The sequence below is a fragment of the Paramormyrops kingsleyae genome, chromosome 1, assembly GCF_048594095.1.
Source record: "Paramormyrops kingsleyae isolate MSU_618 chromosome 1, PKINGS_0.4, whole genome shotgun sequence".
Taxonomy (NCBI): domain Eukaryota; kingdom Metazoa; phylum Chordata; class Actinopteri; order Osteoglossiformes; family Mormyridae; genus Paramormyrops; species Paramormyrops kingsleyae.
In genome coordinates this window covers 26577557-26595678 of record NC_132797.1, presented here as the reverse complement: position 1 = coordinate 26595678, position 18122 = coordinate 26577557, and the positions used below count along the sequence as shown (strand labels likewise).

General features: G+C 51.1%; 1 protein-coding gene across 1 annotated transcript in view; it reads right to left on the bottom strand.

The window, feature by feature from the left end:
* The window catches only part of scfd2 (sec1 family domain containing 2), a 71056-nt gene that overhangs the window by 31260 nt on the left and 21674 nt on the right, over positions 1-18122 (bottom strand). The window contains exon 5 of the mRNA XM_023823581.2: positions 8049-8307. Coding sequence (XP_023679349.2) covers positions 8049-8307 — 259 coding nt within the window. The remainder of the gene's footprint in view (positions 1-8048; positions 8308-18122) is intronic.

Below are 18122 nucleotides of genomic sequence, written 5' to 3'. Positions count from 1 at the left end.
TCTGTCCAAGGACACACACTATGGCCCCAACCACAAGAACTGCTAAAATAGCTAAAACAGCTAAATTAGCTAAAATAGATATCTTAAACACAGGTTTTCTGTAGCTGTATATTTTTAGTATTACCCATTAGCGGGAGACAGCAGATACAGGACTGGAAAGACCACACAGATACAGTCATACAGGCAAAACACGTACACACACAAAATGATGATCACATCAGCCCGGATTACAGGCTTGATGAGGTCTTCGGGGACTGTTTACGCTCGAGTGTGAACATTAAATCGTCATGGCAACTAGCTGTACCACATTGTACTACGCCCAGGGTGGGGTGCATCTGGATGGTCAGAACTCGATTTTGACCGTACAAAATAATGAAGTGTTTGGGTGACCTGCATTTCCACAAATTACCGGCAGGGGCAAGCAGCGACTATCACACCCATAAACATACATGCTGGGGCATACCCTCAGTTATAAGACAGTACAAAATGTACTAAGCCACCAGCTAATCCCCCATGGGTCTCGGGGGCGTGGTCTACGGGAGGCGGAGCTTGTGTCTGATAAAGCTTGGACTGGGTCAAGTTTGACTGACACAAGGAGATGAAATGTTTGCTCTATTCACCACCCTAAAAATCCTTGAACTGCCATGTAAGGAAGGCCCTTCCTGGGATGATAATCTGTGATATGCTTACAGATCCAAATTTAAGCGTTTCCTCATAAACTCAAGCCCAGAAAACTGATTTCTAGCATTCTCAGTCAAATCCCTCTACACCAGTTATTCTCAACATAGTCCCTCAGGGACCCCACCCAGACAGTCCACATTTTTGCTCCCTCCCCGCTCCAGTCAATCAAGACACTGAATACAGTGGAGAGGGAGCAAAAATGTCAGGGGATTTCTGAGGACTGGGTTGAGAAATACTGCTCCCTCTCAATGATATTATTTCACAATATGTTTTAGCGAATTCTGCAATGAAAGGGGCAGATTTGGCCATTCATACAGATACATAGCCAGAGATGGCTCAGCTTCAATATTTCTCTTGAGGGAACTTCAGCATGACTCTTCCCAGACCTTAAATCACCTCTCTACCCTCCATATCCTGGAACCACACCAAAGTTGGGCCCAGAGCCCAGTGATGTCAGCGAGGTGGATGGGCCCAGTGGATAAGTTCGCCGGGTCACTGTCCAGCCTGCACGTGGCTGGGCCATGAGGTTAGGCCAAAAATTTGCCTTGTCTGATGAGCATGACTGCCCACCAGTGAAGGACTCATGGCTTGAAAAAACAGCTCCCCCCCGGCCCCCCACAGGTGCACACCCAGATGACAGGCTGTCCCGTCAAAGCCTGTCTCACCTAGTAAAGTCTGGCAGCTATAGGCCAGCAGAAACAGGAAGACAGAGATAGATGAAAACAGCAGGTTTACTAGGAGCTGCCTGGGAACTGATGCTAAGCAGTTTCTCTGAGAAGTGCGTGTGTATGTGTGTGTGCGTGTGTGTATGTGTGTGTGTGTGTGTGTGTGTGTGTGTGTGTGCATGTGAGCAGGCTAACAGGCTTGAGCTGATGGTACTCAGCTGGGGTAACGAAACACACAGATGCAAGGTCAGCTTTGAGATGTGGTGAGACGCTGAGCTCTCCGACGCACCAGCAGAAACGTGTTAATGGCCAAATGCGTTACAGACAGTAACGCAGAGGAGAGGCACGCACACACACAGCCATGCGGATGTTGAGAGGCGATCCAAACATAGAGCACTGCTTTCTAAATATAACCCGGGCAGCAGAGAGATGAGGGCCAGATGAGGCTGGGCAGGCGGGAGCGAGTGGCCTCCCCCTTCCCATTGAAAAGGAGGGATGAAAGAAGACAGAATGTCCCATTCACTCACTCCCTCTGCCTTTACCTCCTGCATCCTTCTCACCATAAAACACCACATTTCCAGCTGAAAACGCATCATTCCCACATGGAATCCTGAGGCTGCATCACTGCGGATGAAGCCGCGGCATTGAAAACAAAGGTCACTCCCACCACTGACAGTGTCAACACAGCTAAACTATGATGGCAAACGAGCAAATAAATGAGTGGATCGTCTCTCTTTCATGCCATGTGACGATCACAGTCACACCAGCCTGCGGGTCTCCTCCTTAAACCCCTGAGAAACAAGCATGAGCTTTGGGAAGGGCTCAATTTAAAATTAATTTGAGTTGATTACAGCTCATTTGATGCACACTAGGGGGGCGACAGAGAACTTACTGGCCAAAAGATGCAGGCTGATATCTTGTTTTTGGTGTTGGGGGGGTGGGCTGGGGGGGGGAACAGCTGTTGTGCCTTAACCTGGAGTGAAACTATGAAAAACACAGCTGTCTAAATGAGCGAGAAAAGCACACACACACACACACACACACACACTCCTGCAAAGGAAGGAGTGAGAGTGAGAGACGGGGGAGGAGCTGAGGGCCGCCGGACATGCCGTGTGTGTGAGGTAGGGGACTGGACCGGGCTTGATTAGAACCAGGCCTCCGAGCAGGAAGTGAGCTGGCCGGACCAGAACCATCTGCAGCGCCCGGAGTGGGTCCAAAAGCACGGCCATGCCGGTCTCCGCCGACATGCCCCTGCTGTGCGCCAGCGGCAGCCCCGCTCACACCTGGATGACCCACTGAAGCGTGGCCTGCGGAGCCACACACTTAGCGGAGAAGAAAATGACCATCCATGCAAGTGTTCAGAAGACGAAGCGGCAGCACTGTTCCAAGGTCATTCCAGTGAAGGAAGGACCACGTGTCACATGTGGTTTATTTTGCTGTGAAGCACATGGGACCCAGAGGAAGAATGTTATTTTTGCTGTTGGCTAGCTGACTACCAGGGAAAGACGATAATTAGGTAATGTCACTGCAGATCAGAGTCTGTCTTAACTGGCATTGGAAATTGCTGAGGCGATGCCAGGGGTGGCAGCAGTGCAAGACACTGAGATCACTGCGAGGCCCCAAACTGTGCTACTTAATCCCTCATCGTAGTGAGAGGCAAAACCTTGGACCAGGACGGCACCCTGTCTCTTCCTTTTGGTAAAAGCAATCTATAATCGGCAATCTCCTGGTGCTGGACCAAAAACTCAGGAACACCAAGTTCATTAAGGAAATGGACTTCATGGGCTTAGAGCCAGGACGAGCACCGCACAGACACATGCAGGTGCATTCCTGACTGCTTGCAGGTCTAGTGCCCCTAGCCACAGATGACAGTGGCAACACACCCAGATTGGTTACTGTCACAGTTTGCATGTGACTGAATGCCAAACGGCTCCAGCTACATTTAAAAAAGGGGAGTCAGTCTCTGAAATTGGGGTTATGAGTCTCCCGACAGGGAAATCACTCTGAAAGCCCTGGGATTTGAACCGGAGACCTTCTGACTATGAGCACAGCGTCCAAAACCACTGAGCCACACACTGCCCCTGCTGGTAGGGGCAGGTATGGAGTACAGGAGTCACTCTTTAGTCCTCAGTCACTTTTACTGGAATACGGAGTTACAACTCCCACACATCTTGGTCATAGTTTCACACAAAAACAGAACGAAACAATCATCGGTATCAGTCTTAACATCAGTATTTGTGCTGGATGCCTTTAAGCCCAATTCCTTAACTGCTTATCTACGATTCTGATGTCACATGACCCACCCCCAGTCCTGGCCAGAGAAACGCCTAGCATGTGGACATGATGCAGGCGCCAAGGGCTGAGCTCCAGCTCTGGACCGGCGCCCCCTTCCCGGGCTGCATCACGCACTCGATGGCCGACAGCGTACGTTTTTACGAGCTGATAAAACACACGGACACGGCTGACAGTAATGCATTCTCTGCGACCGTGGGGTGACCCCCGGGGAGGGGCATGCATACTGCCGTTGGACCCTTAAATCCTGTTAATAAAAAAAAGTCAGCATACATATGTCAAAGTTGTGGGGGCTTGAAAGAACTTGTATGGGTCAGGTACAGGGGGCCAGGCTGGAGGGGGGAGGCTGCACACCCAGCCTGCAGAGGTCCTGCTGAACCTCCTAGGCAGGTAACGGTGTATTTCCTGCCCAGCTTAAATCGCGCTGCACCTTCTGCCCAAAGTTCTCGATGGTATGAGAGTTACTTTTATAGGATGGTTCTGTACAGAAAAGGGGGCAGATGATTCATAGGGGGTCCATCTCAAGCCCCGTTCTGCAAACCTCGCCGGGATTATAACTCAAGGATATCGGCCATTTTTATGAGCTGCACGCTGCTTCCTGCTGTAAATCGTGCTCTGTCACTGCGGCTCTGCACGTTCGGGGTATAAGACAGCGGTCGGCGAGTGTCCCAGCTCCGTGTGGCAGCCCCGCCATCTCACACGGGCAGGGCGCACTAGGCACACGCATGCTGATAGCAAATTAATTCTGCTGTCAGCAAAGGATACAGTCATAGTAAGTGTGTGTGTGTCTGTGTGTGTGTGTGTGAGAGAGAGAGAGATGGGGGTTATGAGGTCTGTGGATGCCTGTGTGGTGTCTGTACTCATACTTTTGGATAACATGTCTCAGTAAGGATAGCAAATTGAAAAATTGACTTTGTGGGGAAGTTCCCACAAGATAAAATGGCTCGTTTTCACTTAAACTGCCAAAACTATCAATGCTCCTAGGAGGAGGTAGGAATGATGTTTTTGAAGGGATCATTCGGTCTGTGTGTGTGAGACGGGCCACGCCCTTTAAATACTACACCCCCCCCCAGCCAGTCCCCTGGCCCCTCCCCCAGTATCCTAGGTAAGTCCCGCACTGTGTAGGAGTCCAAACCCGCACAGAGGCTTCAGGGTGGGGCCCCTAATTACCTGTGTTCTGAACGTTGTCAGGGGCAACTTCGTGCCAGACCGCAGCGACGACCCCTTTGCCTGAAACCCCCCACCCCGCCAGAGCCGAGAACAGCCCACTGGTATAACGGTGGGCAGGGAGCGACGCCAACATCAACACGCCTGTCATGGAGGTCCGGCTGAGACCCCGATGGATGAGGGGCCCCGTGGAAGCAGGGAGCCTTTATTGGTGCCACGTGGGCTGTGCTGTCCCTGGGCTGCCACCCTCTCCGGGGTCAGGGTGATATTTTTAGGGGCAAAAACGCCAGGCCGCTGTCCAGGAGGGAGACTGGGAGGGATGCTGGGGGGGGGGGGGGGGGCAGGTTGCTCTGTGTTTATCTGCAGGTCTGTGTGTGTCTGTGTATGCGCCAGGCTCTGCACCCCGGACAGCGCCGATGGGCTGGACCGGACCAGAGAAACATCACACTGTATCCAGACTAACCCTGGCCCCACAGTGCCACGGCCTCACCGACTTCCTGTGCTTGTGAAAATACGAGCACTGTTAGTCTTGGCTGGGGCTGCACTGTCAGAAACACGAGTCGCTTCTTCCCTGCCACTGGCTGATGAAAGACAGCCCATGACGGCCCGTGTTGCGGGAGGGAGACATGCTGCACGCACGCATGCACACGCACACGCACATGCAGGGCACAGGCCACACACAGAAATAAACAAACACTCGGCAAAGCATACAGGCCTGTGGGTCCTAACTGGTAAGTGGCCAGAACCCCCACCCCCACCAGAGCCAGGCCGTTGGTAGGATGGCAGTCCTGCCTTTGTTCCTGGTTCAGGTTCCGTTTCTGGGTTCTGTGGGTAACACGCCGGGGGCTCTGCACTAGACCAGCATCTGGTTCCAAAGGTCGTTGCCACGGAACACCCGGGCTGCCAGAACATGCCAGAAAGCACATGGAAGAAAAAAAGCAAAGCCACGGAAATCAGGACGGAACCTGCTTAACCGAACACGCTCCGAATGCGATCAGCAAATCACGAAAGGGTTCAGTCACCACACAGTCGCAACAAATAAAGACCGGCAGCGTCATGGGTGCTGGAGTGCTGCAAACACAGAGTGGGCTGAATGAGATCACTAGGCAGCGGACATTACTGAAGGTCACATGACCGGTCCTCACCGAAGATTCATGCTTCTCTCATTGGCCTTCTCATTCCCCCCCCCACACAGAGACACAGACCAGACAGTGAGGGGGGCATCAGTGTCTCAGGTGTGTTACTTCTCCATTCCCCCATGCAGGTAAAATGCATCTGACTTGTAGCATTTGACATTAACACGGCAGCAATGCCTGCTGGGAAAAATGACAGGGCAAGAAAAACAACAGCGCTGACATTTGCCCCATTGAGATTCTGAGTGTTAAATGGGACCCGAATAAGCAGAGTCACCGTAACACCCCCCCCCCCCCCCCGCGCGGGCATGGAGCACTGAGGCACCACACAAACCAAACAATCAAATGCAGTCAAAAGATCAAACCCTCATCAGCTTGCTCGCCCCCCCCAGGCCACCGATCATGGAAGTGGTTTTATAAAATCACTGCGTCACACACTCTTCCTTTCACACACGCAAACATAGACTGCCTGCACTGTCAGTCTGACCTTTGACCCTGGGCTGACACACTGTTTAATTTGCTGTCACTGTCTCCCTACGCACGCTACGTGACCTTTCTCTTACGACTGCCCCCCCCCCCCCTTCCCAAAACACCTGGACTGCATTGGCCTTTACCGTTTATATCACAGGACACCCCCCCTCCCCCCCCACAGCACTTTAACACAAGCCACATGCTGGCGTCTGCCAGCCGTAACAGGAAGTGAGTAAGGGCCCTGAATCGCGCTGTCTGGAGGGCCTGGCCTGTAGCTCGTGGGGGCAGCAAGGGGGGTGTCTTCTGGCACAAATGGATCTAAATGAAAAGTGGGACGCCTACCTGGGCCTCAGTCTGACATAGGCACCCCCCCAGGGTGAATAAGAGGCCAGGCAGGCTGTGGGGTTCAGTCATGTGATTCTCCTGCAATTAATCTCACAGAGTCGGTCACCTCGCAGATAAACCGATAACACGCATGGAGCACTCAATGACAGAGAGACCAGGGGGAGAGACACCATGAACCAGGGAGAGAGCACCAAGGGAGAGAGACTCCAGGGACAGAGACACGAGCAAGGGAGAGAGGTACCAGGGAGAGAGACACTAGCAAGAGAGAAACACTCCAGGGAGGGAGAGAGACACCAGGAACCAGGGAGAGAGAGAACAGCAGGAGACAGACACCAGCAAGGGAGAGACTCCAGGGAGTGAGAGAGACACCAATAAGAGGGAGACTCCAGGGAGGGAGAAAGAACCAGGAATACGGGAGAGAGCAGCAAAGGACAGAGACTCCAGTGAGGGAGAGACCAGGAAGGGACAGAGACTCCAGTGAGGGAGAGACCAGGGAGGGACAGAGACTCCAGTGAGGGAGACACCAGGGAGGGACAGAGACTCCAGTGAGGGAGACACCAGGGAGGGACAGAGACTCCAGTGAGGGAGACACCTTGGACAGGACTTATAGATAAAGAGATTTAGGTTCAAGAGCTTTAGAAGCAAATGCACTAAATGGCAGTAAAAGTTACAGCGACTGCAGACAGTCCAAGAACGAGTGTCTTTCCTAGGCAGCAAGATAAACAGTCAAACATCCTCAAAGTGTTCCAGTCGTCCGGTGGCGCCCTGGATGCCATCCACAAGATCCGGCAAACCCAGGACACAGCCGGTCCTGGACCCGATTCGCTGACTGACAGGAAACCGGAGGCGAGAGCGGCCGGGCTCCAGAATATTTTCGGCACCCGCTGCTGGGACCCAAGAGGTCCATTTTGAGAGCGTATTTGTGTTTCTCGTTACCATGTGATCGCAGAGCCGAGCCGTGAGATGTAAGTTTACTAGTCAGTTGTTATAATGCTGTCATGGCAACAGCGGAAAACTGATACACCCGCACGGAAAGGCTGATCTGAGACCAGTGGACATAGCAAGGTGATGACAAAAAACCCATTATAGTGTGCATATTAGAATATGCAAATACATTTTATGTGAAAATGTATTTAAAGGCTGATCTCAGATCAATGGACACAAGAGGGTGATGGCAAAGCCATCGTCGTATTGCGTGTGAAAGAATATGAGAGTGTATGTATGTGAAAAATTCCTGAGGAGCTGTTTTCAAATCAGTGGATCAAATGTCCTTACATCTGGGGCTGTGTCTCACCTGTGAGTTTCTGTAGCAGCGGGGACAGCTCCGTCTCACGGCTGAGGGCAAGGGTCAACGCACCAATCAACTCATGCTCCACCTGCTGCTCCGCCCCCTTCTTCCCCTTCTGCTCCGCCCATTGGCCCATGGCGTACACATACACCAGCAGCACCAGCAGCTCCTCCAGGCTAAACCTGTCCTGGGTCTCTGTGGCAGCAGGGTCTGCCAGGGAGGACACCTGCTTCAGCACCGCGGTCCGGTCTGAATCTCCCAGGGCCTGGAATAAAAGTCATGGGAACGTCACTGGTCATGTACACACACACACACACACACATACACACAATTATCATTACACTCACCCAGATGTTACATCACACACCCACAATCGCTACATGTCCAAGAGAAAAGTTATACATCATTTACAAATACACCAAAAACACACACACACACACACAGACACACACACACACACACACAAATGCTCGGACACAGTGGGTCCTTGGGTAGAGCTGTGTGTTGGCAGCACACGCACTGTGCCAGTGCGTAGGAAGGAACTGCGAAACACACAAACCAAATCAAAGACCACATTTCCTTTCTGTTGTTGCTGTGAAAAGTGTTGTGAAATCCAGTGCTTCACACAATGCCCAAATGTTTGGGAAACCGGGTTCCTGCATTCCCATATGGTGGAAAAACTTCAATCAAAGCACCAGATCTAAAGAACACCGCTTTTATGATTGCAATTTTAATTCACTAATTAAAAATAGAAAAAAAAAAACCCACAATCCAAGGAGATCTACAATGTCTGCAGGGTTACTCTGCTCTGGTCCTGGAGGGTATCTGTGTCTGCAGGGTTACTCTGCTCTGGTCCTGGAGGGTATCTGTGTCTGCAGGGTTACTCTGCTCTGGTCCTGAAGGGTATCAGTGTCTGTAGGGTTACTCTGCTCTGGTCCTGAAGGGTATCAGTATCTGCAGGGTTACTCTGCTCTGGTCCTGAAGAGTATCAGTGTCTGCAGGGTTACTCTGCTCTGGTCCTGAAGAGTATCAGTGTCTGTAGGGTTACTCTGCTCTGGTCCTGCAGGGTATCAGTGTCTGCAGGGTTACTCTGCTCTGGTCCTGAAGAGTATCAGTGTCTGTAGGGTTACTCTGCTCTGGTCCTGGAGGGTATCAGTGTCTGTAGGGTTACTCTGCTCTGGTCCTGGAGGGTATCTGTGTCTGCAGGGTTACTCTGCTCTGGTCCTGAAGAGTATCAGTGTCTGTAGGGTTACTCTGCTCTGGTCCTGGAGGGTATCTGTGTCTGCAGGGTTACTCTGCTCTGGTCCTGAAGAGTATCAGTGTCTGCAGGGTTACTCTGCTCTGGTCCTGAAGAGTATCAGTGTCTGTAGGGTTACTCTGCTCTGGTCCTGCAGGGTATCAGTGTCTGCAGGGTTACTCTGCTCTGGTCCTGAAGAGTATCAGTGTCTGTAGGGTTACTCTGCTCTGGTCCTGGAGGGTATCAGTGTCTGTAGGGTTACTCTGCTCTGGTCCTGGAGGGTATCTGTGTCTGCAGGGTTACTCTGCTCTGGTCCTGAAGAGTATCAGTGTCTGTAGGGTTACTCTGCTCTGGTCCTGGAGGGTATCTGTGTCTGCAGGGTTACTCTGCTCTGGTCCTGGAGGGTATCAATGTCTGTAGGGTTACTCTGCTCTGGTCCTGCAGGGTATCAGTGTCTACAGGGTTACTCTGCTCTGGTCCTGGAGGGTATCTGTGTCTGCAGGGTTACTCTGCTCTGGTCCTGGAGGGTATCAGTGTCTGTAGGGTTACTCTGCTCTGGTCCCCAGTGATCCCATATGGATCTAAGCACTACAGCAAAGCCCCCACCAGACATGAAGTAAGTGTGACCATAGAACTTATTCCCTGTTAAACCCCAAAGCTGCCTTTGTGTCTCGTAAATTGAAACTTATATCCACAGATGTATAGAGTGTCTTGGCAATATTCCAGATTCAAATCTAGACTGATGGAGGACTCTGAATCTCAATTTTGCCTCCCTCTCTCCCTCCTTCTTGTTCTGGAGTGAGAAAACAGAATGTGATTTCTCCACAGAGCTCACACCAAAGGCATACTGATCCTAAAATCATCATTCAGATAAAGGTCTTGGACTCATTACGCAAGCCCACTAGATAATGGATTTTTGCACTGGTGTTTAACTGGCCAGGACAAAAACAAAGCCATTTGTGACCTGGTATCAGACCTGGACATGCTACCCTGAGGTCTGGCTCATTCATAAACAACAGCTTCTCTCCCTCTCTCTCTCCCTCTCTGTCACTCTCCCTCTCTCTCCATCCCCCCCCCATTTTGTTTTGAAAAACCAGACCCAAGGTGTAAATTTCAGTCAGAAACTCCATAAAATCAGTAGCAATCTGGTTGCTATGGCACCAGAGAGGAAGAGGGGGCCCAGCGCAGGCTCCAGCTTGAGCATTACAGTGGCTGGGGTCTAATGACTGCTAAAACTCTCTGGCTACCCCATGCTTTCTGGGGATGGGCACATGGGACCATAGAGTGGTACTATGTCTGTAGTAGCAGGTCTTACAAACCCATCAATGTCTGTAAGAGTAATACTGTGTGTTCATGGCAGAAACGCCTGAAAACCATCTACAAACTTCTCAACAGAAATACCTGCAAAGCGAATGGGCAAAGCAGTCGGACCAGCAAAGTTCTCAGTGTCTATAACAGAAATGGATGCTGCCTGACTGGGCAATGGGACCAACAGAGATTCCCGTAAATTGACTGGCTATACTGGTAGTGCATACTGAACCAGTTAGAAAAATCCACTAAATTAGCCAAAGAAGCCAAAGTGCTGACAAACTCATCAAAGCATGACAGCTGCCAACATCTCTGATGCAGCAGTAGCAGCAGCATAGTTCTAAAAGTCAAAAAGTTCAGCAGCTGCAGATGCAATAAAATGGTGGCAAGAAGGGTAGGTGGGTGAAACAGCCCCCCTCAAGCTATTTGCAAACACACAACAGGGAATATGAAGTGTTATGTTTGTGTGGAATGTTTATGGGTGGTGCCAGGTGAAGCTACTGTGGCTGTAGGCTTATGGGTGATAGCGGCTGGGCTCACTGTCTACATATAATTGGGGGTGTGGCCAATGGATGTTACTGTGACTGTATATTTGTGGGCGGTGCCAGCTGGGCTACATATGATTGGGGGTGTGGCCAATGACAGTTACTGCGACTGTATATTTGTGGGAAGCCAGCTGGGCTACATATGATTGGGGGTGTGGCCAATGACAGTTACTGCTACTGTATATTTGTGGGAAGCCAGCTGGGCTACATATGATTGGGGGTGTGGCCAATGACAGTTACTGCGACTGTATATTTGTGGGCGGTGCCAGCTGGGCTACATATGTTTGGGGGTGTGGCCAATGACAGTTACTGCTACTGTATATTTGTGGGCAGTGCCAGCTGGTTTTACCATGGGGTCATGTCAAGGGTAAATGTCAAGAAGACGATGGCTGCCGGTGACTGTCAAAATGTGTCAGAGCAGATCGGCACCCTGAAAAACCACCCTGGAGGACTGTTTTGCACCAGCAGGGGGGAACACTTCTCAAAAGAAAGCTGACCGTCTGGTAAATAATTAAGAGTGGTCATGCGTGACTCTTCACTAAAGCACATCCCATTTACGGGATTTGGACAAGTCTGCCGAGTCACCCGACCATCATCCGCACGTGGTGCCTTGCTAAAGCAGAACTTCAGACCTGATCTTGCTTAAATATGCTACCTCCCACTCCCTCCCCCCAACACTCGACCGCCCCTCCTTCCCACCCCCACTGCTGGAGCGAGCTGAGCTGGGCCAAGAGCAGCACCAACAGGAAACGAGGTCCAGATGCAGCCCCAGGAGGAAGGCAAAGCTCTGGGTGTCGGGGAGGGTGGGGTGGGGGGTAACTAAAACCAGGCCAAGAGCACAAAGAGCCTTTTTCTGGGTAAATGGGGGGGGGGGGGTTGAATGACCTAAAAACAGATCATGGATATTCAAACATTGGGGCAGTTTCTCCATAGGGCAGGTAAGTCTTTAGGTATGAGAATCCACCAATCGCAGAAAAGTTTCTCAAGATTCCACTAATCACAGAAGATCCCATCACGAGTCCACCAATTGTAGTAAAGTTCCCGGGAACTCTACTAATGAAAGGAAAGCCAAATGAGAGCCCATCAATCACAGGCAGCTATCTGACACACCAAGGCCCCCAGGGGTGCGCCTGCGTACCACAGGTATTACTATAGACATAAACATACACATGCAAACACACAGATACACATAAAACTACGTACATAAGCTAAAAATAGAAACACAGACACAAACACATACAAAAACATTACCTATAACTAGAGGGACCCTACATGACTCACTTGATTGCAACATATGAATCATTAAAAAGTTTACTACCTTTCAACAGAGCCGTGGTGTCTAGTTGGGACATCTCGACTAGCTGTTTTGCAGGGTTTACGATCCCCAGGGGACCGTTTTCCCCCGAAACAACCCCAAAACGTCAGGAGAAGACAAACATATGACATATTGCCGCCGTTCGCCTTGACCCGTTCGCTGCCTGGGCCCTCTCTGGACCCGCTCGGTTTCAGACAGGCACCAGAGCACCGGAAAAGGCCCATCTATCTTTCGGGGAGTGTGTTAGAGCTGTGGGGGTGTCTGCATTTGCAGACAGTAAGTGGGGGGAGGGGTGGGGGGGCACAGGGAAGGAAATGGGTCTATAAACACACCAGGCTGATGCCTCTTGACCAAACGCCTGTCTAATAAATACACTCACATGCACATAAATGTTGACATATACACAGTTGCCTTCGATCTCAGAACCCAGCAGTGGGTAGGAAGTAGTCATTCGGAGCTGGACCATCCGCAATCACAAGTCCCCGGAACACCCAACCAGAGCTGAACCGCAGTGCACCAAGCCGCCCTCCAGTGCTATGCTGGACACAAATCCACCCTGCACCCTCATATCCAGGGAAAACTCGCAGAACCCAACATCCACTATTAATCGACACATTGAACTAACTCATTAGATGGGAGCTCAGCCGATGTGTATTCAGCCATCGGTGAGATGCTAATTTAAAGTTTGCTGTGGACTAGGACTGGGCACTGCTGCTTTGTGTCACGTCCAACACACACACACACACACACACACACACACACACACACACACACACACACACACACACAGATACGTAGGCGTGCATCCCCAGTGACTCCATCTGCTTGTAAACTTGGGAAGGAGTCAGAATGACCTTCCACGCATGCATACAGACTAAGTCACAGGGGGGTGATGGGGCAAGAACGCAGGCAGGGCGGCGCTGGAGGAAACCTGGGGCGTTGCGTGCTAAGGCCCCCTTAACTGCCCGGCAGACTCGAGGGCAGCACACTAAAATTCACCTCTGTCCCACAGTGACGAGCCACCAAGCAACCAATAGTGGGCTCTGACGCTCCGCGGCCAGCATCTCGTCATGCCCCCCACCCCTGTCAGACCCCTGGCAGACGTTCGGATGGCGGCGTCCTCCTCGTTGGAGAAGGAGGGAGCATGGGGGTCATGGATGGAGGAGGCACTGAAGAGATAGTGAGAGCGGTCCGCCTGCTCTCGTCCACGATGTTTACATGAGCGCGGCGATAAATCAGCCAGGCCGGCACACCCGGCTGGGCCGCGATATAAACGGCCTGCTTCCGCCCAGCTGGCCCATCTCCACCGCCTGGAACTCATTCTGTCTGACCTCCACCCCCCACCCAAAAGCACAGGCGCACACACTCACACTCAATACTCTCACACTGTCACATGACAGAACTGCTCAACAATGCAGCGATATGAAAAGACGCACTCGACACTACCCTGACTTAACGCGTACACACACACACACAAGCACACACACACACACACACACACACACACAGGACGACCAAAGCCCCTCCGGCACAGAGATGCAAACTAGCATGTAAACACCAACGGCTGCAGTCGTCCCTGACGGGACACAGACAAACACGCGTGAGGCCCAGGCGTGAGCGGCCCGTCTGGCTGCCGCTGCGGCGTGTGGGAGACCGTGCGGCGCATTCCTGGGGTCACGCTGTCGGGGCAAGCCGGCTGGTCCCATCGGGGGCTGCGGCCGCCCCCCCCAAACTTCACCCATTCTCACAGCTGGATGGGAGACTCAGACAGGCTTGGTAAGAACCGTATTCAAGGGTGCAACAGAAACTCCTCCTGGGGATTTGAGCTTGCAGTTTGCTGACAGCTCCAGCTCCTTAATGACCGCCGCCCCCACCGCCCCCTCCACCCCCTGCCCCCTTTGGATGCTGCTACGGGCGTGCACAGGCCAGGGGAGGGTTGCTCAAGCGAGCACCTCTGGGGTTTGGTGCAATGACTGAGGGGCACCTTGGAGGGGCTTCGTGGTAAAAGAGCAGAACAGAGAAACTAAGAAAGGGGCAGGGGGAAAAGGGGGTTACAAAAAAAGTACTCCCCACTGCAAGGGCTCCACGTCTGGGGTGGGGGGGGCACACCATCTGATTTCAGTTTGTGTATCTTATGGACCCCAGAGGCACAGAGGGAGGAGCATGAGACTCAGGGGCTTTACTTTCAGAGAGCGTATGCGTGTGTCAGAATAAGAGTCACCTGCCAGGCCTGCACTGTATAAAACACACATGCTCAGATATGAGCACATCTGTGCGATCATGGAAAATAAGATACTACTAGTTTTTCTGAACTTTCTGTTTAATTATTTACAGGAAATGTGAATAATCATAAGTCATATGGGGCATTATTCAAGTTACACAGAGGCAATCAAATATCAGAATGAGTAAACCCCCCCCCCAAAGACCCCAGTCCGCCGGTATATGCAGGATTGGTGCAGTACCACCCACACACCAGCAGATGGCAATGTGGAACCATACACCATAAGCGCTCAGCAGTTGCTCAAGAGACCTGATTTCCCAATAAGTACGGCAGTCCCAGTGGATGTGGGGCGAGTGTAATGCGAAAATGCTGTCCAGACGCGTGTCGGCCATCTCGGTGACTAAGCGTGTTGAAGTGGTGCTTTTACCCGCCATGTTGGGATGGCACGTACATGGCAGGATCACCCAGGGGAGCTGGAGCCGGGATTGGTGGAGCAGACCGGCCAATCTGGAGCCGTGCTGATGCAATAGGGCTGTGTGTGTCTGTATGTCGTTAAGAGGGGTGACCCACTGGGATCTGCACAAGCGAGGAGACTGGGTATTTCGTCAAAAGGAGCATGAGAGGTGAAGGTTCTAGAGCTCTGCTGCGAGGAACCGGAATTCATGCACTGTCACTGACTGTCACTCAGTGTGCATGTCATACTGTAACCTCAATTCCACTAGACGTCTGTACTTCATTCACACTCAGCCTCCTGCTTCCACAGCAACAATCTGTCCAGCCCGCGAGGAGGATAACAACGATCTCTGACCCCCCCAAGTCCAGCCCTCCATGGGTCACTGGAGATGGACAGGGGTCGCTGACATGGGTGCGAAACCACGCTCTAAACTGTTTAACAAGCATAGATCCACATCTGGTTCCTCAGGGGGGGGTTATCCCGGCTCCAGCAGCCTGCAGCTCGTGTGCCGTGTTTACCTCCGTGCACGTCTCCCGCCATGAGGCCCAAACGTATACTTCACAGTGGGGTGGGGCCCACAGCCCCCGGGTCCTAGCGAGGGTCCACACCGGACGCAGCTGCGAGATGATTCAGGAAATCAGCGAGGGAGATCCTGCCCCAAATCAGACACCACCCCCCATCACTTCTCCATGATCTTGAAATTCTCGCGGACGAAACAAGAGCAAATTCGCCAGTGATAGAAAAGAAAATGGCGCACAATTTAAATATCAAGGAATAGGGAGCCTGGGTAAGTTCTTTATCCGCTTTCTTGGAAAATGAGCTCTGTTCTACAAATAAGGAATATAAAGAAAAATATCAACAAATAACCTAAAATGCAAAGGGGGCGGGTCTTGGCCACAGAATAGAAGTCGCAGTGTGACGGGGGGGGTTTCGGTGTTTTATTTCCTCATATGGCAGTCATTCTCACTTGTGGCCTCTTGCCCCAGGGTAAAGCATCACGATAACACGCATCCCAGCTGCCCTTAATAACACACTTACACAACCCGCCTGTGCCATATGGCCGCTGCATGCTGCCCGAAGACACACGCTCACCACATTGTGCACAGGTACGAGCAGGTGAGCTCCCTGGCGTGAGAGTAACTAGCAAGCGCTCGTCGTATCACCAGTGATGGCACACATGTCAGGGGGGAACAGGCTTACCCGTCCACAAAATCCTGGAAAAAAGACCGCAGGGGATCGAGACTGCCACCGAAATGATCCCAAAGAGAGGCTCCAAATATACTACCAAAGCAGTTATTTTACTGACAAAGCTGAGATAAGAAAGATACTGAAAACACTGCACCATTTTGGAGCAGTTTGGTAGTATTTTTCACCAAACAATATGGTTCCACTGATAGTCAAACGCAACAAAACTCTAGCATTAACCTGCATAGGGACCTTTTCATCATTCACCCAGTGAGTATGAAACTGAATTAGTTCATTAAATCTTTTGAATTCAAATGAACTAGTCCAACCAGCAAGCTACTAAAAGCCCCACCAAGTTACCAAAAGTACTACCAAACAGGTACCAAGCGCTAACAAAAGCGCTACCAACAAAACTACTGAATCGCTAGCAAGCAGCTAAAAAAGCGCTACGGACAAGCTGCTAACAAGCTACCAAAACAGCTGCTAACAAGCTACCAAAACAGCTGCTAACAAGCTACCAAAACAGCTGCTAACAAACTGCCAATGACCAAACAGCTACCAACAAGCAACTGAGGAGCTAGCCACAACTCAGCCTGGTTTCTTGGCATATAAACCAGGTGTAGGTAGATTTGTTCCTCATGCGGCCCATTCACCGCTAGCCAGAATCTGACACTCAGAAAGAAAGACACACACACACACGCACACACACAGTTGTTCTAGCTACAGTCAAATGTTTCGCAGATGTTGGGGTGAAAAACGAGAAAGAAAAGACACCCCCCCTCCCACTGACGAATGGACTCAGCGTTAATTATGAAAGAGGCATAAGACAGCCAGTGCTAGGAGGCCTATTTTCATGAGGCAGGCAGCCAGTTATGCTGTAGCCTGAACTCTACCGGTACCAGGAAAAGTATGCATGCGAGTCTCTCATTGCAATGTTACAGGTCCACTCTTCCTCAGCTGTGGCTGTAGCTGAACAGAATCCGCAATCTCTGTACCTGGCAGTGTATCCATTTCTTGGTAGGACTTTGGTGTATCCGGCTACTTTATTGTTTTTTTGTAGCCAAGTGTGTGCCAGCACAACCGTCAGAGCAAGGTGCGCGTGGGCATGTTTGCGTTAACGGGGTGCCAGACTGTGCTGACTCCTCAAAACTGCTCAGCATACTGGGTAATGGGGCAGAAGCCAGAGTGGAGGGGAGCGACAACAAAAACACCATACGGGGCAGAGGGGAAGGCCCCGGGACACCTGAGGGAGAGTTTGTTTAAGCTCTGGAGCCATTGTGTGAGAAAATCACAGATCACAAACTGTCCATATTTGGGGCCCAGGCAGGAACTAAGCAACAAAGGACAAAAACAACTCATCACTGAAAGCAAATGGATGCTGCCATGGTGCTGGGAGAGAGCACTTTGGTGCGATTGTGGTGAGAGTGTCATTTAGGGCTCTTTCCACTGGAACAGGTATCTTATTCTTGGTACTTCAAAAAAATACCTAAGTATGGTACTTCAACAAAATGTTGATTTTCCACTGGTGTAAAAACCGATGGACATCACAACATGATGCAGGGCATTTTGTACTGAATTTGAAAACTGGCTGCAGTATATTATAGGCCTGGGAGATGTGAGAAATTAATACCAAAATCGCATTTTATGTACATGCAATTCTTACATCGCAAGGACAGATAGGCAGCTGGGTTGAGATCAGGCTATTTCATACCATCCTGGTATACAGACATTATAGAGACATTAGTAAGTTTCACTAAAACATTTTTACTTTATCAGAGGAAACAAAACTTAGCAAGCTTTGCAATTTTAATGATT